General features: G+C 38.7%; 1 protein-coding gene across 12 annotated transcripts in view; it reads left to right on the forward strand.

The window, feature by feature from the left end:
• Positions 1 to 22969, forward strand: part of BPTF (bromodomain PHD finger transcription factor) — a 160039-nt gene that overhangs the window by 106672 nt on the left and 30398 nt on the right. For 7 of the 12 annotated variants that reach the window (XM_059148941.1, XM_059148940.1, XM_059148944.1 and 4 more), the window contains 10 exons: positions 797 to 3107; positions 7500 to 7624; positions 9019 to 9147; positions 11730 to 11880; positions 12188 to 12311; positions 14417 to 14663; positions 15022 to 15183; positions 15401 to 15552; positions 16451 to 16559; positions 21988 to 22205. In XM_059148941.1, the coding sequence (XP_059004924.1) occupies positions 797 to 3107; positions 7500 to 7624; positions 9019 to 9147; positions 11730 to 11880; positions 12188 to 12311; positions 14417 to 14663; positions 15022 to 15183; positions 15401 to 15552; positions 16451 to 16559; positions 21988 to 22205 (3728 nt within the window). The remainder of the gene's footprint in view (positions 1 to 796; positions 3108 to 7499; positions 7625 to 9018; positions 9148 to 11729; positions 11881 to 12187; positions 12312 to 14416; positions 14664 to 15021; positions 15184 to 15400; positions 15553 to 16450; positions 16560 to 21987; positions 22206 to 22969) is intronic. The other 5 variants (XM_059148949.1, XM_059148952.1, XM_059148951.1 and 2 more) reach the window with 3 other exon arrangements.

Here is a 22969-nt window from a genome sequence, read left to right on the forward strand (position 1 = left end):
ATTCTCGTCACCCCAAAAGGAAACCTCATACTCATTAGCAGTTAGTCTCCAGTCCTCCCTAAATCCCCCTCAGTCTACTAGTCTACTTTCTGTCTCTATGAATTTGCCCTATTTTGGACATTTTATATAAATGAAATCATGTAATATGTGGTCCTTTGGGACTGGTTTTTTTGACTTGGTGTAATGTTTTCAAGCTTCGCCCATGTTGTAGCATGTGTCAGCATTTTGTCATTTTTATTTCCAAATAACAGTCCATTTTTTGGTTGTGCCACATTTTGTTTATCCAGTCATCAGTTGGTGGACATTTGGGTTTCTACTTTTTGGATGTTATAAATACTGATAAGGACATTTATGTGTAAGTTCTTATATGGATATATGCTTTCATTCCTCTTGGGTAAACACCTAGTAGTGGAATTACTGGGTCTAGCCTTCTGAGGAACTTACGTTGTCTTTTGTGAAAAGTCATTTTTTAAAAACTAGATAAGCTAGGTAATGTATGAGCCCTAAGATATTTTATGACCACAAAACATTCTAAACAAAATTTTCATGAAGGTATGGTGTATGGGGTAACTGTCATATGCTAAGTAATTTTCCACTGTGACATTCCAATTTCAGATACTAAGAATCAGAGTATTTAAATATTTACTAGATGTTTTTAAACCTTTTATAAAGTTTTAATTTATATTGAAGCCCTTGAGTGAAAATAAAAAACACTGCTAGTTTTTAAAATAAAAATACTGCAAATTCCACATTGGAGACTAAAAGTTACACTTACATAAATGTCTTTGTTTCACAGATGTACAAGAAATTTTAGATTCTGACAATGAGAAACCCTTTAAGGAAGAACCAATGGAGATAGATGATGATGTGAAAACAGAGCCACATATAAACTGTCACGAAGGTTCTCAAGTAGATGTGGTCAATGTCAGTGAGGGCTTCCATTTAAGGACTAGTTATAAAAAGAAAATTAAATCATCCAAACTAGATGGACTTCTTGAAAGGAGAATTAAACAGTTTACACTGGAAGAAAAACAGCGCCTCGAGAAAATGAAGTTGGAGGGTGGAAATAAGGGTATAGGAAAGACCTCTGCAAGTTCTTTGAAAAGCCTTTCTGAGTCACCAGTAACAATGAAAGCAAAAGAAGGGTGTCAGAGTGACTCACTTAGACAAGAACAAAGCCCTAATGCAAGTAATGGTAAATCTGAAGATGTGATTCGGGGATGCTCACAAAGTGATTCCTCGGTTCTTGAAATCGGTGATCCTGATCATACAACAGAGAGACTTTATCCAAAAGATCAAATGTTAGATGATGTCTCCATTCAGAGCCCAGACACAAACTGTCAGAAACAAAATTCTGTTGGAAATGACATAGATGAGAGTCTCTCTGAACCTACGAGTCAAGGCCAGGAACCTAGTAAGATTAAAACAAGAGGAAGTGACTTTCTCATTGGTGACTCCAAACTAGCCTGCACAGATGAAATTGGTACTTTGATCTATAAAAATAAAAAGCCACTCATACAGGAGGATAATGACACCATTGTTACTCCTTCCCAGAGCCCATCACTTCCATCAGTACCTAAAGGTACCGATGATAAAGATCTCTCGTCTCTGTCAAAAGCAGTGGACTTTGAAGGAAAACTAGGATGTGTCTCTGAATATAACAGCACCTTGGAAAATAGTTCTGATACTATGTCTATTCAGGACAGCAGTGAAGAAGATATGATTGTTCAGAATAGCAATGAAAGTCTTTCTGAGCAGTTCATAACTCAAGAACAAGGTATTGAAGGCTTGGAGACATTGAAACGGGAGTTTGTTCCAGATAAGTCCCCTGGAAACTATGATAAAAGACCACAGGGTAAGGTAACTGAAGCAAATGGTAGAAAGCCAAGTCAAGAACAGAAATTAGAGGAGAGAACCGTTAATAAATGTATTGATCAAGTCAATCTAAAAAGTAGCACTGACAAAAAGAATAATGAAAATCGAGAGTCTGAAAAGAAAGGACAGAAAGCAAGTACCTTTCAAATAAACGGAAAAGATAATAAGCCCAAAACATATTTAAAAGGGGAATGCTTGAAAGACATCTCTGAGAGTAAAGTAGTAAGTGGTGACATTGAACCAAAGCTTAATAATATAAGTAAATTAATTCCTGAAAGTGATATTAAGCCTTTGACTGCTAAAGAATCTGCTGTAAAGCCATTCATGAATGGTGATGTCATCATGGAAGATTTCAATGAAAAAAACAACTTGGAAACAAATTCATGTTTACGGAGATCTTCAGATGGTGAAGGCAACTACCAAGATGGCCTAGAGACCCTGCCATCAACCAAAGAGTGTGAGAGTGCACACGCTACCGTGCCTTCACTGTCTGGTCCGGAAAGCAGTTCAGGGAATCAGGTAGAAGATATGGAAGTTGAAACCTCAGAAGTTAAGAAAGTTACTCCCTCACCTGTTACTTCTGGAGAGGAATCTAACCTCAGTAATGATTTTGTTGATGAAAATGGTCTGCCTGCCCACAAAGATGAAAATGTCAATGGAGAGTCCAAGAGAAAAACAGTCATCACAGAAGTCACCACCATGACATCCACAGTGGCCACAGAATCAAAAACCGTAATCAAAGTAGCAAAAGGTGATAAGCAGACTGTGGTCTCTTCCACAGAAAATTGTGCCAAATCCACTGTTAAAACCACCACTACAACTGTAACAAAGCTTTCCACACCCTCCACAGGCAGCAGTGTGGACATCATCTCTGTGAAGGAGCAGAGTAAGACTGTGGTCACCACAACGGTGACAGACTCACTGACCACTGCAGGGGGCACTCTGGTGACATCTATGACAGTGAGCAAAGAATATTCCACAAGAGACAAAGTGAAACTCATGAAATTCTCAAGACCCAAGAAGACTCGTTCAGGTACAGCTCTGCCATCCTATAGAAAGTTTATCACCAAGAGCAGCAAGAAGAGCATATTTGTTTTACCTAATGATGACTTAAAAAAGTTGGCCAGAAAAGGAGGAATTCGAGAAGTCCCCTATTTTAATTACAATGCAAAACCTGCCTTGGATATATGGCCATATCCTTCTCCTAGACCAACGTTTGGTATCACTTGGAGGTATGTACTTTAAAATGTATTTGGGGAAGGGAGAAAGTCTTAAAAAGCATTGTATAGGAAGCATATCTCATTTTTTACAGGAAAAAAAATGAGATCATAAGAGATGAGATAGGGGAGCATAAGTTTAATAGGTCAAGTTAGTAATGGAAATAAGATACAGAGAATCTTGAATTTGGCCAGCTGGGAGGTACTCAAGTTTCTTAAGGAAAAATGTTTTAAAAACTGAAAAAAATGTAAGGGAATTCTTTAAAATGAAATTCAGTTTTACTTACCACAAGACAGAAGAAACCTGTCAAATATAGTTGTTTTTGTGCTTTAACTTTCCAAATTATTGCCATGTGTTTGCCTTGGGAATGAGAGAATTACAGACTTGGATAATCCCCTTTCTGGAATGTTTGTATTTTATTTCTATTAGGTAATTCATAGAAACATAAGACATAGGAAACATGCCTGTGAATCACACAAAGTTCATCATAACATGGAAATCTTCCTAATCTAATTTATTTGCATGATAAACATTTATTTTGGAGTTCTCTGTTATTTATGTGAGAAGAGGTAGTCTCTGAGATTTCTTAGGGATTTTTTTTAAACCCAGAAATAGTCTTAATTTTAAATTTTCTGGGCATTAAGCTTTGGGGATGAGTCATAAGTACATAGTGTTGGCAGTTATCAAATCGTGTAGTTTTATATTGGAAAAGGATCTTAGAAATTCTTATCTTTTATAGATGTGTAATAATTTGCCTCTGGCCACAGAGTTAGGAATAGTTCCCGGTTTTCCTAAATCCCAGTCCAGTGCTGTATCTGCTCTGTCACATTTCACATATCTGTCCTTGCTTTGTCCTTTTTCATGTCCTTGTCTTTTTATCTTTTCATCCTCACAAATGGAAAGGACGGAACATAAAGACTGAAAACATAAGAGTTCTATGGGGCATGCTCGGAAGTCAGGAACAATCTTGATTGCTTCTAGATTTTGGTAGGAACCCAAAGTTATTTCAACAAATGAGCAGACTTCATTTCACTCTAGGCTTCATTTCTGTGTGTCTTTATTATGGTTCCAGTTTCTTTAAGTTAAAATCATACCTTTTTTGGTTTCTTTTATATTATAACTAGTATTATAAAACCAAAAAAAAAAAAAAAAAAAAGGTGAAGTGTAAATGAGTATTCTCTCTAAAGGAATTAACTTACTAACATGGCCAGTCATCGTTGGTTTGACCCAGGTTTTTATAACTCATCTTTTGATTTGAATTAAAATATCATCACTCCATTACACATTCAATAGAGACAGCTGAAAAGTACAATTTCTCTGCAGGGCCTGCAATGAAGGATTTGCAGAATCCTGCAGGGAATCAAGGAACTCTTCATTACAGTTCATGGATTTATAGGATTGCTCTGCACTTTTCTGCTTTCTTCATTGAGAGCGGTCCCAAAATGTGTCCTTGACTGTCCTGCAGGTAACTTCTTTCCCACTGGAAAAGTTACTATGTACAAATACTTTAATTAAAATGACCTGGCAGTTGTGGAGGCCGACCTTTCTGCTCTTTTCTTTTCCGAAGTGGAAGGTAGGCTCAACTGGGAAGCACTTTTCTCTGAACCCATTCCGATCGAATGTTGCCCAGGGCTCTTTTCTGCACGGCCGGGTTTCAGGAGCCTTGTATTTTAATATGCACTGTGGGCACAGTTGGTACCTGTGTAGTTAATTTCTCATGTGTTAATGGAAGGAAATACCGTCCTGTACATTTTAAACAGATATTGCTGTCAAATATGTGCTAACGGCTCAATTTGCTGAAGTTGAGGGAAGATACAAGAATCCCTTGTATCTAACAGAAGCATGGGTAAATATGTAAAATATTCTTGACTTAATGCATTTTTAAAAGGTGTATTGCTGTAAAAACCATGGATGTGAAATGCATTTTTGTACTCACACTTGAATAAGATATGTCTGATGCTTAGAGTAGATGTAAAGAATCCAAGAGGTGCTTGTTTGAGCTTTATTCATGTTGAGGCTGAGCAGTAGTGAAAAGGGAAACTTGTCAACTCATTAGGCCTCTTTTCCCCTCCGCACTGCCCATTCCCTCACCTCCTTTTTCCAGGGCCCTGATTCTGTTTCATGATCACTTTGAACCAGTAGTGGTCCCCACAGTGCCGCCCGAACAAACGGTTCTCCTGAAAGGCAGATCTATCCTGTGAATATTCGGTCGGAGCTGAGCCGCCTTCCACGTGTTAACTTCAACCGCAGGGCTGGGAGGGGGAAAGCCTTTGTCACCTGTGCACCACGTCTGTGCGAAGTACTTCCCTTTACAACCCGCCCGATGCCGGATACGTTTCAGAAGCCTTCAGCGGCTCACCTTGAATGCTCTTCTCCCCTCCCACGGCAGCGCGTCGCTCCTGCCGGCTTCATCTCTTGCTACGCTTCCAGCCCCTTCCCTCCAGTCGGAGCCCAGCAGATGTGGCTGCTGGGAAGAAGAGTGTGCTGTTGTACACCTTCCTCCTGAGCGGATGTGTGCCCTTTGCCCTGCTGTAGCCACCTCCCCATCTTTGTCCTCTGAGACCCAGGCAAGGCTCTGATCCTCAGACCAGAGCCGAGTCAGGTGCCACTCCCACTTCTCTCTGTTAAGCTCCTGAGGAAGCAAGGACAGATCATGATTCATTTCCGTCTCCAGCCCCTTTCAGTCAGTCGAACACACACAGAAGGCACTCCAGTGTATTTTGAATGAATACGTAAATGAACAGGCTTTTGGTGTGTTCCCCTCCTCCTGGTGTTTCTGTTGCAAAATAGAGGTGCACTGAAGTTGCTATTTGACAGTAAAGAGTGAGTCGAGGAAGAAGAGAGAGAATAAGAAACATTTCTTTTCCCAAATACATATCCATTTGCTGTGTCCAGAGTTCCCTAGGCGTTTCTGCAGGGTATGGTCTGTCTGAAAGTGACACATACTTCCCCCTTCTCAGGACATCCCTGCACTGGATAACGTTCCCCCTCCCATTTAAGAATTGTTCTGTCTAGGGGCGCCTGGGTGGCTCAGTTGTTAATAAGCGTCTGCCTTTGGCTCAGGTCATGATCCCAGACTTCTGGGATCGAGCCCTGCATCGGGCTCCTTGCTCAGCGGGAGGCCTACTTCTCCCTCTCCTATCCCTACTCTGCTTGTGTTCCCTCTCTCACTGTCGCTCTCTCTCTGCCAAATAAATAAATAAAATCTAAAAAAAAAAAAATTGTTCTTTCCACGTTAGAGGATTCACAGGGCAAAAGCACAAGAAAGGAAATCCTGGTGTCACAGGTGGAGATGGGAATTTAAGAAGCTGCTGCAACTTTTTGGTTGGAGCATTCCCTTTCTCTCATTGTTCATTTTCCCAGCTTAATGTTTAGTACAGAAAGCATTGCCTCTCAAATACAAATTATCTTATAGTTTACCTTCTGTGTCTGTTGGAGGAGGAAATTATTTTAGTTGTATAGATTTTTCTGTATACTGTAATCAGCCAGTATATTTACTTAAGTACATGTAGCATTAATTACACACTAACAGAGAATTGATATCCTAGGGCTGCTTTACAATATTTTATGGTTAGTTCCATCTTGGGACATAATATTCATTGCAGCTGTAAACTCATTTTGAAATATATCTTTAATATTATTTTTAAAAGAATATCTAGAATGTTTAGTAACTTAGAAAAAACCTGAACACAGAGATTCCTGGGTCTCCTTTTCAGTAACGAATCGTATTACCCTTTTTTATTACTAATTATGTTACAGAATTCTGAAACTATTAACTAATGTGACTAGAGTGTTTATTAGTATTAGCAGATGTTCATCATCCAGTAGTTCATGTTTTGCAGAACCACCATTTGGATACAGAATTTCTGTCCATTTGGAAAGGCCTTATTGGATTTGCAGGGGGTCTTTTTTTTTTTTTTCCTGTTTTGTGTTTTGAGAAAATTTAAACAGTTTCATTTTGTTTCAGCACAAATAAATCAGTTATGATTTTATCCTTTTTCAAAACTCTTTTATCACCTTTAGTAACACAATTATTTCCCTGTGTTTGTTTTTTGTAATTTATCTAGCACATATTCTGGAATTAGGCTAAATGTATAAAATCTTCATAAATTCTTGCCATGTCAGTCTTAAAAAGAAACATGCTCATTTTACAAATTTATATGGCATTTGAAGCAACTGCAGACCCTTTTTAAATTGTTAGATGCATGTTACACCCAGGAGCAAAAGGGTTATTTTATTAAGGGACATGTAATAGCCAAAGTACTTACAAAATCCTCATTATTAAAATCATAATGAAGACAAGAAACCAGCCATTCGGTTTAATAATAGAATGTGTCTGTGTGTGCGCGCACCTGCGCGTGTACGTACACGATACATATGTAGTTTCTCTGGGGTTTTTCTTTCAGGTATAGGCTTCAGACTGTGAAGTCCTTAGCTGGAGTGAGCCTTATGTTACGGTTACTGTGGGCGAGCCTGAGATGGGATGACATGGCCGCCAAGGCTCCTCCAGGAGGAGGGACCACACGGACAGGTAAGGGTTTCTTATTTTCTGTTTGAAGTGGAAAAGAGAAAAAAAATCACTTGACCGTTCACTTAATTTTAAGCATTTCTGTGATTTATTAAAATACAACACTTGTGTCTAAAAATACAGCTTTGCTAAGGTTGGGCAGCACGTGCTGTAAGATCCCGGGGGCAGGCAGGGAAGAGGGGGTCAGATGAGAAGGGAGTCACTTTTAGATGTGAACCAGTCTGGATTTTTAAAAAGATCTTTATTGGGGTGCCTGGGTGGCTGTCAGAAAACATCTGGCTCTTGATTTTAGCTCAGATCATGATCTTGGGGCCATGAGATCGAGCCCCGTGTTGGGCTCCACGCTCAGCAGGGAATCTGCTTGAGATTCTGTTTTTCCCTCCACGTCCACCCCTAGCCGTCCCAACTCCCCATACTCGATCACTTGGATGCATGTGCTCGCTCACACTCTCACAATATAAATCTCCCCGCCGCCCCCCCAAATTCTGGTCTTTATTTTCTTTTATTTATTATGGTATAATTTACATAAAACAAACTGCACACATATATAAGACACACATTCTGATAAGTTTTCGGACTCCTGAGGGCGCCTGGGTGGCTCAGTCGTTAAGTGGCTGCCTTTGGCTCAGGTCATGATCCCAGGATCCTAGGATTGGGCCCTGCATCAGTCTCTCTGCGCTTCTCCCTCACTCTATGCTTTTGTGTTCTCTCTTTCTCTCTGTCAGATAAATAAATAAATAAATCTTTAAAAAAAAGAAAAAGTCCACTCATGGCCCTTTGTTATCGCTCCCCCTCCTGTCCTCGTGAAACTACTGAGCAGCCTTCTTTCACTGACATTTAGTGTATATTTTCTAGAGAGTTCTATGTGTTTATATTTTTCTCTTTCTCCTAGTTCGTTCTTCCTCTTTTTTAGTTGATAAATGGAACTGGAAAACATACATGATTTTTAAAAATTGACGTGTATGATTTTTAAAAATTGACATGTATGATTCAAAAAATTGAGTGGATGTGCATGATGACAAAACCAGCAAAATCTAAAAACTTGAAATATAAATCTTTATTATAAAAAGATTTTTGTTATTGTAGAGTATAAGTCACTTAAACTGGGACATCCGGAATCCTATGCTTGCTGCTTCTTTCTTCTTAGTATTTTGACTGTTTTACTGCCAGAAGCTAAGCTGCCCCCAGATAGTATTTTGCTCAGTTTAGAAATTTTCAGTGAGGTAGAAAGTCAGTATTACTGTACTCTAGCAATGATCCCGAAGTCATTAATTAATCAAATGTTTTCAAAAGTTTATTCCATGTGTGTCTCCTTTTTAAAGCACCAGATGTTGTACCTTTTTAGTTTCTGAATATTTTAGGTGGTTATTAATACTGTGTGGATTAAATCACCATAGAAACATCTGAAACTGAAATCACAACAACAGAGATCATTAAAAGGCGAGATGTTGGTCCTTATGGCATTCGATCTGAATATTGTATCCGGAAAATCATTTGCCCCATTGGAGTTCCAGAAGCACCAAAAGGTAAGGAATACAAATAATTCTGTTCTTTTGTTATTGACCTGTTAACCACATCTTTTACCAATTAAAATTTGATTATAGGGACATTTGGATGGCTCAGTCAGTTAAGTGTCTGCCTTCGGCTCAGTTCGTGATCCCAGGGTCCTGGGATCAAGTTGTGCATCCGGCTCCTCGCTACCCCTGCTTGTGTGTGCTCTCTCTTCTCTCTCTGTGACAAGTAAATAAAATGAAATCTTAAAAAAAATTTTTCATTGTAATCATTTCCTTAACTCTTTATTCCAATTATGAAAAAGATACCTTCTCATTACATGAACGATACCATTACAAAAAGGTATTTTTTCATTACATTTTTTAAAATGGTATTTAAGTAATAAACATAACAGGATTTCACTAGACAAACATATCTATAGGCATTGTTCCAAGCACAGGGAGGGTGCAGAGAACTATAATACCTCTTCTAGGGGCACCTGGGTGTCTCATTTGGTTAAGTGTCTGACTTGGTTTCCCATGATCTCATGGGTTGTGGGATCGAGCTCCATGTCACGCTGTAGCTCAGCAAGAAGTCTCCTTGAAAGATTCTCTCCCTCTGCCCCTCTATCTGCTCATGCTCATGCTTGTGCGTGAGAGCTCTCTCTCTCTCTCTTCAAGTAAATCTTAAAAATTAATAATACCACGGGGCACCTGGGTGGCTCAGTCGGTTAAAGCCTCTGCCTTCGGCTCAGGTCATGATCTCGGGGTCATGGGATTGAGCCCTGCATCGGGCTCTCTGCTCGGCAGGGAGCCTGCTGCTTCTCTCTCTCTCTGCCTGCCTCTCTGCCTACTTGTGATCTCTGTATGTCAAATAAATAAATAAATAAAATCTTTTAAAAAGTAATAATAATAATAATACCTCTTATAATTAAGATGTGGAGCAGTGACTGATACCAGACCTTCAGCCCTAAGAGGGCAGCTGCTGAGTCTGTCTGGTTTGTTGTTGTCCTGACACCCGCTGTAGAATCTGACACACGAGTGGTCACTGAACATCTGTTGATTCAAGGGTTAAAGCTGTTGTGAAATACTTCAGTTCTCAGATAGAAATAACCTAAGAGGCATAAAGAGCGATTCATTTATAACATAACAGTTACAGAGCAACTACATGATAAGGACTAGACCGCAAATACATGGAAGAATGGGACTGAGCCCCTGTTCTCAACGGAAGTGAAGCAAAGGTGATAGTATTAAAATTCTGTAACATGGGGCGCCTGGGTTGCTCAGTGGGTTAAGCCACTACCTTCGGCTCAGGTCATGATCTCAGGGTCCTGGGATTGAGTCCCACATCGGGCTCTCTGCTCAGCAGGGGCCTGCTTCCCTTCCTCTCTCTGCCTGCCTCTCTGCCTACTTGTGATCTCTCTCTGTCAAATAAATAAATAAAATTCTTTAAAAAAAAAAAATTCTGTAACACGAGAATCAAAACTGTTAATGCTAAAAAGAGTTCAGTGAGGTGATCAGATTCAAGAGATGTAGATAGATTAAAATGAGTAATTTTATTTCATATGTGCAAAAAAGCATTTAGGGAAAAAATCTGTTATGAAATGGGTAAAAAGAGAATGCTGTCCTTAGAAACGTACTACTTAATAACAGAAGCTAATTGTCTCCAAATGTATGTGGTTTACATTTTGAAATCTGATTACATTCAAAAGTTCCTCTTGCAGAATAAATGAGAATAGATTTTTTAAAAAGAACCTCAATAAGGGGTACCAGTCCTAGCAGAGGATGAAAATTAGCATAAGTAAAACAGTGTTGTCATGGAACTAAGACAGCCATTGCTCGGCAGAGAAACAGATGGAACAAGTGGTTTCTGACGTCTTCATTCTTGACCCCAGAGCTTTCAAATCACTGCAGTCTCTTCGGATCACATTTCTTTGCCTCTTTCCGCTTTGAATAACCTTGGCCCTACTGCTGTTTCTGCTTTCTTCGGCTGCTTCCTTGTTCCCTGAACAAATGGGATGGTTCAGTGCTTGCCTCTTTCTACTTTTTATTTTTGAAATCTTACCATTAGATTTTACCTCTCCTATTTAGTTTCAGATCCGTTCTTCACACAGGCAACTTTCAAATCCTCCTTCTCAGTGCTGTGATGGAAAATACGCATTGCCAGAGTAGCACATGCCAAGGACACCCGGCCCAACTGTGTGGGAGGAATACAGTAGGCTTCTTGAAGGACGTGTATCCATGTTGGCGTCCAGTGAGGGGGACAGAGGCGAGGAATGGGTCACAGCCAGATAGAACAGGCTACGTAAAGGCTCATAGGCCTTTATAAACCTGGCCCATGAGCTCTGACCCACCACTTGGTTTTGTTAATAAAGTTTGATTGGAACACAGCCATACATACTCTCTTAGGTATTGTTTCTGACTCTTCATGATACAAAGGCCCAGTTGGATAGTTGTAACAGAGACCATCTGGCCCACGTAGTGTGAAGTATTTACCATCTGGCCCTTTAAGAAAAAGTTTGCCAACTCCTCTTTCTTATGCCATAAGAGGAGATGCCAGAAGTACTGTAATTTTAGAAGCTCTATTTGCTTAAAATGCTCTGATTTCTTTTCCAAAGAAACACCTACACCTCAGAGGAAAGGCCTTCGATCAAGTGCATTGCGGCCAAAGAGACCAGAAACGCCCAAGCAAACTGGCCCTGTTATTATCGAAACTTGGGTAGCAGAGGAAGAGTTGGAATTATGGGAGATCAGGGCGTTTGCTGAAAGGTAAGGAGTTGGTTCACATGTAAGCAGATATTTGAAGCTTAACTTGAGTATGTCCTAGTTAATTGTATTTCACCTTTTGATTTTAAGTGCTAGCTGTAGATGATTTCTTAAAGTCCTATTTCTAATTTTAATGTGTTGTATCTGTTTGTCAGTTTCTGATTATCTTACATTTAATGTTTATTTTTAAGCGGAAATAATTTCAAACCTTTTTATAATATGAAAATCGACCCGATTCCATTTAATATTTGATACCAGTGTCTAGTAGTGTCATTTCTGATAAAATTCCTCCTTTTTTTTTTCCCTGCAGAGTGGAAAAAGAAAAGGCACAAGCAGTTGAGCAACAGGCTAAGGTTAGTGAACAGAAGAAGGCAGACGACCTCAAGGCCCAAATGGAGGCTCACCCCCGACAGCAGCGCTTGGCTGTCCAGCAGGTGGGGGAGTTGGTACTAGTCCCACCTGGCAGCACATTGACATTTTTAGCCAAATTCGTGCACACCAAAAGCACAGTAATATATTCATGTGGTTTTATTTATTATCACTAGAACTCAATGGGTAAGTTTTTGTTATTAACATATTGTCGGCACACGGTGTTAACATTAGCTTGAGGTGTTTGTGGGTAATTTTCAAAGATAATGTTGTCCTGTCAAGTTCTAATTGTAGGCCATGAAAAAGCAAGTTGTACTAAAACACTTTTAAGAGTTTGCTGTAATTGAGGATAATTAAGCTACCAGTGGTTTCTTTGCTTTTCCACACTATAAATAATATATTATATGTGCCTGAATATCAGGGGCTCACATATTTTCTCTTGAGAAATATGCAAACTTTTAGGATATAGATGAAATCAATAAAGATCTATTTGCAATATCACTAACTTAGTTACATATATTTAAAAATTACATATTATATCAACCGAAGTATTCATTTCAAGCTACTTTTTTCCTCTTACATTTTATAAAACATTCCTTTAAATTTTTGTGCATCTTTTACTTCTGTATACTGTAGGTCATTGTCTTCCCTTACATCAGAGATTTAGATAAAAGCACTGTTGGATTTTTCATGTCTGTTCATTCAGAGAAAAAATAGCTAGTTGTTTTGTTTTTCATTTTATGGGTATGTTTTGTCATCTCTATAGTGAAATCTAATGTTTTACTTTTAAATATTTATTTAAAATGTTTATTTACAAATAAAGTCAACATTTCCAATTTTGAAGGCATACCCTCAGGAGATAACTACTAAATAGGTGTTCAGTTTCTTTGTCTCCCTGCCTCCTTTTTTTTTTTTTTAAACTGATTCAGTCAGATGACATCTCCAAAGTATCCAAAACTAAACTCCTTTTCTTCTGAGGAATGAGATACTATGTGAAATACCTCACATTACATTCAGGCATATAGGATATTTACAAAGTCCTGTAGAGTTCGGCTGTGATGTCACTGGTGAGCAGTTACCAATGGCAGGAGAATGTTCAGCATTACAGCTTTAGCTTAGTACACATCTCAGCCCCACCATTAACCAGCTCTGTCTAGGCCAGTTACATAATTTCTCTGAGTCTCAGTTTTGTCATCTTTAAGTTAAAATACCAGTAACTCTGTTGGGTTGGTCTGAGCATTAAGTAAGATAATGATGAGTAAGCATGCCACCAGGTTTGAAATGAGTGCTGCCCGTGTTCTTACTTGTGGAAGCTTATATCGTTGTGTTGGTAAGGTCAGGAAGTGTTAGCAATCTATGATAAAAGATACACAGATCGTCTTTAAAAACCTTATAGTCTGATCAGATTATACCTCTCTGCATAAAATAGTCTAAAATATTTTTCTATAAGAATGTGTGACGTGAGTAGTGTAAGATGTTTAGAGAAGATATTTTACTAACATTTTCAGCTTGCTTACCTTGTTCGTCAGCTTGAATAGTGGCATTTAAATATCGACATGGTTTTTTTTTTAATTGGGTAAGTTAACATTCTAGTAAACCGGAAACCTTTTACAGTTCCTACCATTTGCCTCTGTTCTCTAAGTTCTGCTGCCAAGCAACAAGGTGTTTCTCTCTCCAGTGAAATTATCAATGTGTCTTTTATTTGCATTCTGAAAGCTTGGACATTTGTACAGGCTGTGATTTAGAGTCTTTAAAATATGGCCTTCTTGGGGCGCCTGGGTGGCTCAGTGGGTTAAGCTGCTGCCTTCAGCTCAGGTCATGATCTCAGGGTCCTGGGATCGAGCCCCACATCAGGCTCTCTGCTCAGCAGGGAGCCTGCTTCCCTCTCTCCCTCTCTCTCTGCCTGCCTCTCCATCTACTTGTGATTTCTCTCTGTCAAATAAATAAATAAAATCTTTAAAAAAAAAAATAAAATAAAATAAAATAAAATATGGCCTTCTTCAGGAAATTAAGTTTAAGGGCAAATTTATATGAACATATTTTCAGAAATACTTTAGAAATTTGATCCAGTTTCTTAAATTTGGAGAAATTATGGCTGGACTTCTTGCAGAATGGTCTCATTTTTATTGAGAACTGTTTGGTTCATGTTTTCTGTCCCTGGCTTTTCTAGAAACGATTGGAACAGCAGAAGCCTACAGTAATTGCAGCTTCCACCACTTCCCCAACAAACAGTACAACTAGTACCATTTCTCCAGCACAAAAAGTTATGGTGGCCCCCATAAGTGGCTCAGTTACAACTGGAACTAAAATGGTACTCACTACTAAAGTTGGATCTCCAGCTACAGTAACATTCCAGCAAAACAAGAACTTCCATCAGACCTTTGCTACGTGGGTTAAGCAAGGCCAGTCAAATTCAGGTATACAACTGTTATTAAAGAAAAGACTACTTTCATTCAGGGAAAAAAAATTTCATTCCTTTACTGAAATGGAACATTTCTTTAGAAAATTGTTTTTCTTCTGCAGCTGATTGAGCAAACGAGCTATAACAGTTGGTTTGTTACAAATAGTATTCATTATTATTACATTAGCGAAACTCCTCTCTTACATTACTTCACTTTCAACATTTACATAGTTCACTTACTTTGAGTGGAGAGGAATGTTTGTCTTAAAAATACAAAATGAGCCACATTTCATGCATCGGTGCCCTTCCTAAAAGTCACTACGTTGCTGGTTATTTTAAATCTAAAGCTTATTAAATGTCTTATACCCCATTAGCCACCAGCACAGCTGCCACATCTGCTACAACCATTGCCAGCACAGGTCAGACGTTCCAAATTACAGGCAATCCAGTCACTATGGCAGGAAAAGTAATTACCAAACTGCCACTTCCTGCAAACAGCAAGATTGTCGCTGTAAATGTGCCAGCAACACAAGGAGGTAAGGGAAATGTGAAGAGTTTTAATTCACATTTGCCAGATCATACTGTCGCCATTATTTTTCATTTCCTTTTCACTGATTTCAGTCCTCGGATCTCACATTCTATGTAGCCCACTATAAAACCCTGCCACACGTAGTTTCTCCTCAGAAACCCAGCAACACCTGATGCTTTTTATTAAAAGGGCAGTTGTTAATGACTTCTCCATCTTTCTTTAAGGCGTTGTTCAAGTACAGCAGAAAGTTCTGGGTATCATTCCATCAAGTACAGGTACAAGTCAGCAGACCTTTACTTCATTCCAGCCCAGGACAGCAACAGTCACAATTAGGCCCAATACCTCAGGCTCTGGAGGAACCACAAGCACTTCACAAGTAAGAATTCTTTACAGGCTTATTTTGCTTTGAAGTGTGAAGCACACCGAGTTGAAGTTTTTAGAACAACCTCTTCCAGGATTAATCCAGCTTCTAATTTTCCTTTGCCTTTTACGCAGTATGTGACAAAGTACTGATTGTTTTTAAAAACCTGTTGTATTCTTAAGCATAAATCATATGCAAAATGTTCATTTTTAACATTTAGTTAATAGCATATTTTTATATGTTATGAATCATAATAAATGCTTTCTAGGATTTTGTAAAGAAAATTCCTTCATACAAAACAATGGACAGCATTGGAGCCCCCAGGGAAACTTGCTGTGCAGCTAAGAGTAGAATGAAAATAGAATGCATGGCATTATAACTAGTTTGTTATCAGCTGATACGCATACGTATTAGATATGTGTAGCCGTTTCTTTGGCTCTAAGTGTCATGGAAAATGTTTGAAGTTTCATAGACTTGAAAATAATGTGCTCTGTAGTCTCTCCTCTAAAACTATGAAAGAACATTGGGTTTCCACTCTTAGTATTATATTCTGTGGTGACAGTTACATATTGGACCTCAGGGAAAATAGGACTCAACATTTTCCTATGAGCAACCATGGTGGTTATAGAACAAAGCTTCACTGGGTCTTGTCCCTCCCTTCTAGCCTGTAAAGAGGTACTTGGTATCAGTGACAAGGAATTTCGTATGATCTCATTTGAATTAAATTTTCTTCCCTCAGAATTCCATCTTTATTCTGATGCTTAATGTAACTTAAAATGTAATGTCCAAGAGCCTTTGTCATTTCTGTAAACCTGTTTATCAATAGAGAATGTTTAAAGATGTGTGTTCGAAGTCCGTCATGCTCTTAGTCCTTATAAAAACATTTTAACTCCTTCCTTTGTGTCATTTATAGGTAATCACAGGGCCTCAGATCCGCCCTGGAATGACAGTAATTAGAACGCCGCTCCAACAGTCCGCACTAGGAAAGGCAATTATTCGAACACCTGTGATGGTGCAGCCAGGTATTCATCCCTCCAGCATTTTCCTCTTATACCTGTACAACCAGTCTAGGAAATCTGTAATACTCTCTACTGGCCACTCTGCGTACTGAAAAATACCAATTTGAATGAATACTTCAAAGCACACTAAATTTCTAATCCACTGTGGGGTACATCCATATTATTTCATTTCTGGCATTGCGAGTAAGGGAAAAATAGATCCAGCTATGCTTAATAAAAATGTTCTAAAAACCTGTAATAAATAGAAGATAAATTAATTCAAATCACTGGAGTAAAGAGAATGAGTGAAGACAAAACTCCGTGTGGCAAAAGACAGACAAAATCAAGGAAACGGCTAAGAAGGATTTAAACAGAAAGCATAAAAAAAGATTACAAAGGCATTATCAGCCCTTTGTTAATATGAACAGGTTAAACTTCCCATATTTGTAAGTTGAATATTGTAAAGATAGAAGAAAAAATCCTACTGTATATTAATAAGAAACATATCTAAAGTTGAATTACCACAAAAGGTTAATAAAAAGATGGGCAAAGGTACATGAAATAAAGACCAAAAATAGCAAGTAAGAAAAGAGGGAGATAGGGTGTGGGTGGGGAGGACAACAGTTATCCTACTAATATTGAACAGAGCAAAAGTCAGTGATTTTTACATTGCCTTAAAGATAAAAAGTTGAAGTGAAGATGCCATTTGGAATCTTTAAGAACCAATTAAGGGGCACGTGACTGGCTCAGTTGGTGGAGCCTGTGACTCTTGATCTTGGGCTTTTATAGGTTCAAGCCCCACATTATGTGTAGAGATTACTTAAAAATAAAATCTTTGGGGCACCTGGCTGGCTCAGTCATTAAGTGTCTGCCTTCAGCTCAGGTCATGATCCCAGAGTTCTGGGATCAAGCCCTATGTCAGGCTCCCTACTCAGCCAGAAACCTGCTTCTCCCTCTCTCATTCCCCCTGCTTGTGTTTCCTCTCTAGCTGTGTCTCTCTCTGTCAAATAAATTCTTTTTTTATTTAAAAAAAAACTTAAAAAGAAATATCCTTTTTAAAAAAAGATTTCATTAGTGTGTTTAAAGCAAGAACTACTTGATATCAGGGAGGGATCAACAGAAGCATGGTAGACCAGAAGCAGAGTGTGTCAACTATTAAACCTGCAGGAGTACACATTGGTTTTAGGTCCATATGGACTTTGTACAAAAACAGTCACATAATGAGTCATAAGTAAAACCTGGTGAATTCCTTCCAAAAAGTGGAACGTGTGTAGGCCACATTCTGTATAGTAAAGCTAGAAGCTAATTAAGTTATTCTACTAATTTTTACTTGCTTGAAATTTTTAAAAAGTATGTTCTCATAAGTAACATTTGAGTTAAGGGAACATTAAATGCATAGGTTCAAGCAGAGTAGTAACTAAGTCATTCTGCCAGAGCAGGACTCAGAGGCAGATCTGTTCAATAACTACTTGAGCACCTACCTACTCCAGTCAGTTGAAATACACTGGAGGATAAAACAGACCAAAATCCCATATTCTTAAGTATTAATCAGTAGAAAAATATACAAAACAAGTCTTAAAGATAACAGAAAATAAAATAAAAATATAAGTAATAATTTAAAAAGGGCGGGTACCTGGCCTACTTGGTCAGTAGAGCATGTGACTCCTCATCTGGGAGTTGAGAGTCAAGCCCCATGTTGGGTGTAAAGATGACTTAAAAATAAAATCTTAGGGGTGCCTGGGTGGCTCAGTGGGTTGGGCCTTTGCCTTCAGCTCAGGTCGTGATCTCAGGGTCCTGGGATCAAGCCTTGCATCGGGCTCTGTGCTCAGCAGGGAGCCTGCTTCCCCCTCTCTCTCTCTCTCTCTCTCTCTGCCTGCCTCTCTGCCTACTTGTGAGCTCTCTCTGTCAAATAAATAAAAATGTTTAAAAAAATTTTTTAAATGCTTTAAAAAAATAAAATCTTGGGGCACCTGGGTGGCTCAGTGGGTTAAAGCCTCTGCCTTCGGCTCAGGTCATGATCCTAGAGTCCCAGGATTGAGCCCCGCATCCGGCTCCCCTGCTCTCTCTGCCTGCCTCTCTGCCTACTTGTGGTCTCTGTCTGTCAAATAAATAAATAAAATAAATAAATTAAATAAAATAAAATCTTTAAAGAAAAGAGAAAAGGGCAATGTTAATAAAATAAACCATTCTTTTGCAAGTCTATTCTTGAGAAATGGGAACAAAATGCTGGTTTACAGAATTAGTAATGAGAAAGTGCTATAAACATGGAATGAATTTCTTTTTAAGCCTTTGTGTATTAGAGAGAGAACATCAGCAGAAGGAAGGACAGAGAGAGGGACAGGCAGGCTCCCAGCTGAGTGGGGAGCCTGATGCGGGGCTAGTTCCCAGGACCCCAAGATTATGATCTGAGCCAAAGTCAGATGCTTAACCAACTGAGCTATCCAGGTGCCCCTAGAATGAACTTTTTTTTACTCAAAAGAGAATTGTGTATAGGAGTCCTTGTAGCAAGACTCGGGGAATTCTCACTCCCCATACTCAGGAACTAAATCTATTTGAATAATGAGGCATATACTATGTATATAGTTTAGTGTATATATATATGTATACATATATATATATAAAATATATAAGTATATACTGTGCTTATAAATTTCAAGTCTCAATGACTCATATCAAGAAATTTGGAAAATTGCCATAGTATTTCCTACAGAAAATTCCAGACCTCATGGTTTTATGGATGAAATTCTTTGAAATGATTAGGAAGCAATTTCTTTCTTATAAGAAAAAGTTCCAGGGCACAGGGCAAAGAAAAGATTAAATCTTTTCCATTCATTTTATAATTTTAGCACAGTTCTAAAATGAAATAAAGCACTGGTTTTTTATTTAAATAAAAGCAATTTTCTAAAGTCTAAACAGGATTTACCCCAGAAAAGAAAGTAAGATCCATTATTTCACTTAATGCTGCAGCGGCAGTGGGTAGAGTCTACCTAGTATCTATTACTGTTTAAAACGAGCTATCAGGTAGCTAAAGGGAACAATAAAAGTGGTGTAAAGGAGAAAAAATTGTAGATGACAACTAATAATATACTTACAAATCTGAAAAAATTTGGTGATCGCAAGATATATAGAGCCTTTGTTTGGTATTGCCCTAATGTCGCTCCAGTTACGTGTTTGACTTGCGTATGTGAATCAGTAGTTTCACAAATGAGTGTGTCTCATGTGTCAAAGAAAAGCAAGATGGCCAGTGGGTCTGGTGGGGCCCAGTGAAGATGTGGAAGAATCCTAGGAGTTGTGGCCAGAGAGGTGGAGGGTAGGTGGATGTGTGCAGTGTGTCTCTGATTATGTATAGAACAGCTTACTCTGTTCCTACTATCACACTAGCCTTTCCCAAAATGGAATCCACAGACGTCATGGATATAATAATTTTTTTTAGTTTTTCAATTTACATTTCGGTGATAATCTCAAATTAACGTGTACATGTTAGGGGGTCATCTGAATGAGCAGCACCAACCCTTTAATCCATCTGTGTTTATGATGGCCTCATACCTGTACCAGGGGATCAACTAAAGCGATTTTTCATGCATTGTTCCTTGAACTGCAGTATAAGGACATACTCTGGGGTCCAGAAATTCTCAAAGTAAAGCACTTGACTTTAGATGGTGTACTGTGTTTTGGTTCATCGTAAGAATAAATGCGAGAGATTAACTGAGAAAAATTTAGAAGATTTTGATTGTCACAGAATTAGCACTGTGACACCAGAGGAAACTAGACCAATGAGAGCCAGTAAAGAGGCATTATCTCTGAGAATCTAAAGTGTCACAAAGGTGTCATTTTCATTAGGAAGGAAAGACTGGACTTACAGCAAGTGATACTGAAATAATCAGTTTCTAGTTTTGTCGGGGCATTAGAGCTCAGCCAGCACATACCATGACTGAGAACGTACTTGGGAAGATACATCTGATTAGAGAATGCAGGAAAACTTTAAAAAAATTAAAGCCAGAACAAGAAAAACACACACACATGCATATTAGGGGAAAAAATTTGAGATCTAAAAAGAAATAAAAGGCAGAATGCAAAGTAGGAAGACTACATAGTTGTAATTTATATCTTTAATCGATAAAAAAAAAAACCTGTGAAGAAGTAGGAAAGAAGGGAAATGGGGGGAGGGCGGAGAGAGTCCCAGGTGAAGCACGATGACTTGCCAGGGGTTTACATGCTCACCCTTTATAGTAATTGACGAAATTCAGAGACTATGATGCTGTCCTACCATTTCTGGTTGCTGGGATATTGTACTTTAGTGATAGAACCTAGGGTTGGCAAGCGTTCAGTGAAATGGAAACTCAATGATGGTGAGAGTGTGTGTTGGTAAAATCTATCTAAAATTCAACTCAGTACTGTTTCCTTGCTAGAAACCCAGTAATGTAGGGGGGAGTTTATTTTAAGGAAATAACTAGAAGGGTATAAAAATTTATAAACAGGGATTTCACCATAGCATTATTTTTTAAAAAATTAAAAGGGAGGGTATTCTGAATGTCAGACTTTCAAATGTTACACATGTGCAATGTGATACGTAAGCACCATTTATTAAAAGAAATGTCTGTGTATATTAACAGGAATGTTTATTCAACAATGGAAAAAAAGATAGGAAATGAATGTAAAACCTCAGAAATGTGATAATAGTCACTAATAACGAATTAGGACATTGTAAATATAAAATTAGCTACCAAGTAATTACTCTTCGCAGTTGTTCCACAAGGGAAAAGTTCCACCTGCTTTTTCTTCTAGTTTCAGCAAGTTAAATGAGAAGTGGAAGTTTTTTGGAAGGCTATAGAGCCATTCTAATTTAAATTCATTCATTCAGTAGATGCTGAACAGTGAGCATTAGAAGTATTCTTTGAGCATTTTGCCCTGATACCGAAGATAAAGTGACCCTTGACCTCATGGTTATCCCAAACTGGTGAAGAGCTATAAGAAAATCTCATTTATAAACATAATTGGTTCAGAATAGTCCTGTTCTGTTTGTTATGTTTAAAATTCATATGAAATTCATATGCATTCATTCTATATTAGATTATCTTCTTATTTTAAATATTCCTAAGGAAAGGCAGCCTCATAAAGTGGCTCTTAATATGTATTTTTTTCTTCAGTCTTCCCTATTTGTCATTTTAGCTTTAGACTTGCAGGAAGAATATTTGACTGTGTTTTTACTCCACTGCAGATAGCAAGAACTGGGGAAGGCTTGTCAGTGAGCCACGCGAAAACAGGTTCACTGACAGCCAGGTGGGACTCAGGGTGAGGGTTTATGTCTGAGTGCATCCTTGTGCTGACAGCGGCACATAGGTCTTTCTGAAAATTGAAAAGTACGCACTCATCTGACATGTTGAACACCATTTCAACTCAGAATGCTGCCGCAGGGCATCTGAGCATTCAGAGCATTTTGCTATGCCCGTAGGTGCCCCTCAGCAGGTGGTGACTCAGATCATTCGAGGGCAGCCTGTCTCCACCGCCATCTCTGCCCCGAGTGCTGTTTCCTCGACGCCAGCACAGAAGGGATTAACCTCCGGAACACCCAGCACAAACCTGCAGTCTTCGGCCTCACAGCCCCCGCGCCCCCAGCAGGGACAAGTGAAGCTTACCATGGCTCAGCTCACTCAGTTAACACAGGGCCACGTAAGTAATGCAGCTTCATTTTAACTTTTTCTTTAAGTTTTTAATTCCACTTCGTTAACATTCATTTTAATTACAGAGCGTGGTCATTTATTTTTTCTTGCAGTAGTTTAAATAAACATGTACTTGGGGCATCTGTGTGACTCAGTTAGTTAAGCATCCAGCTCTTGGTTTGGGCTCAGGTCATGATCTCAGAGACGGTGGGACTGATCCTTGGGGCAGGCTCCACACTCAGCGGGGAGTCTGCTTGAGATTCTCTCTCGCCGCCTCCTTTCCCTCCCCCTGCTGCCCCCACCTCCGTCAAATATATATAAAACAAAAGCAGCCATGTACTTATTCTCAGAAGTTTGCAATGCACTTTTTAAAGAAATGGCTGCTTCCTAGAGTCGAACAAAAATACTTCTCAAAGGAGAGATACAATGAATTTCAGTTATCTAGAGTCCTTAGACTGTAAACCAAAACAGCCAGATGGATAATCTTTTTAAGTACCAAAACATTACTAGTTGACCAGTTTCCATGGGAAAAATAAAATCTGACTATGTAAGTTGCTATCTTGTAAGATTGCTATCATTATTGGTTCTTCTAGTAGTAATCAGTTGAATGCAGTTCCTATAAATATCCCAGGAGGTTTGTTTTTTTGTGGAACTTGACAGGCTGATGTTTAAAAATTTATGTGAGAGTGCAAAGGGGAAGGAAAAGCTGACAACACTTTTGAAGAACAGGAGGCTTTGCCCTATGTGATAACCTGATACTGAAACTTCTTATGA

This window comes from Mustela lutreola, chromosome 15 (assembly GCF_030435805.1).
Source record: "Mustela lutreola isolate mMusLut2 chromosome 15, mMusLut2.pri, whole genome shotgun sequence".
Taxonomy (NCBI): Eukaryota; Metazoa; Chordata; class Mammalia; order Carnivora; family Mustelidae; genus Mustela; species Mustela lutreola.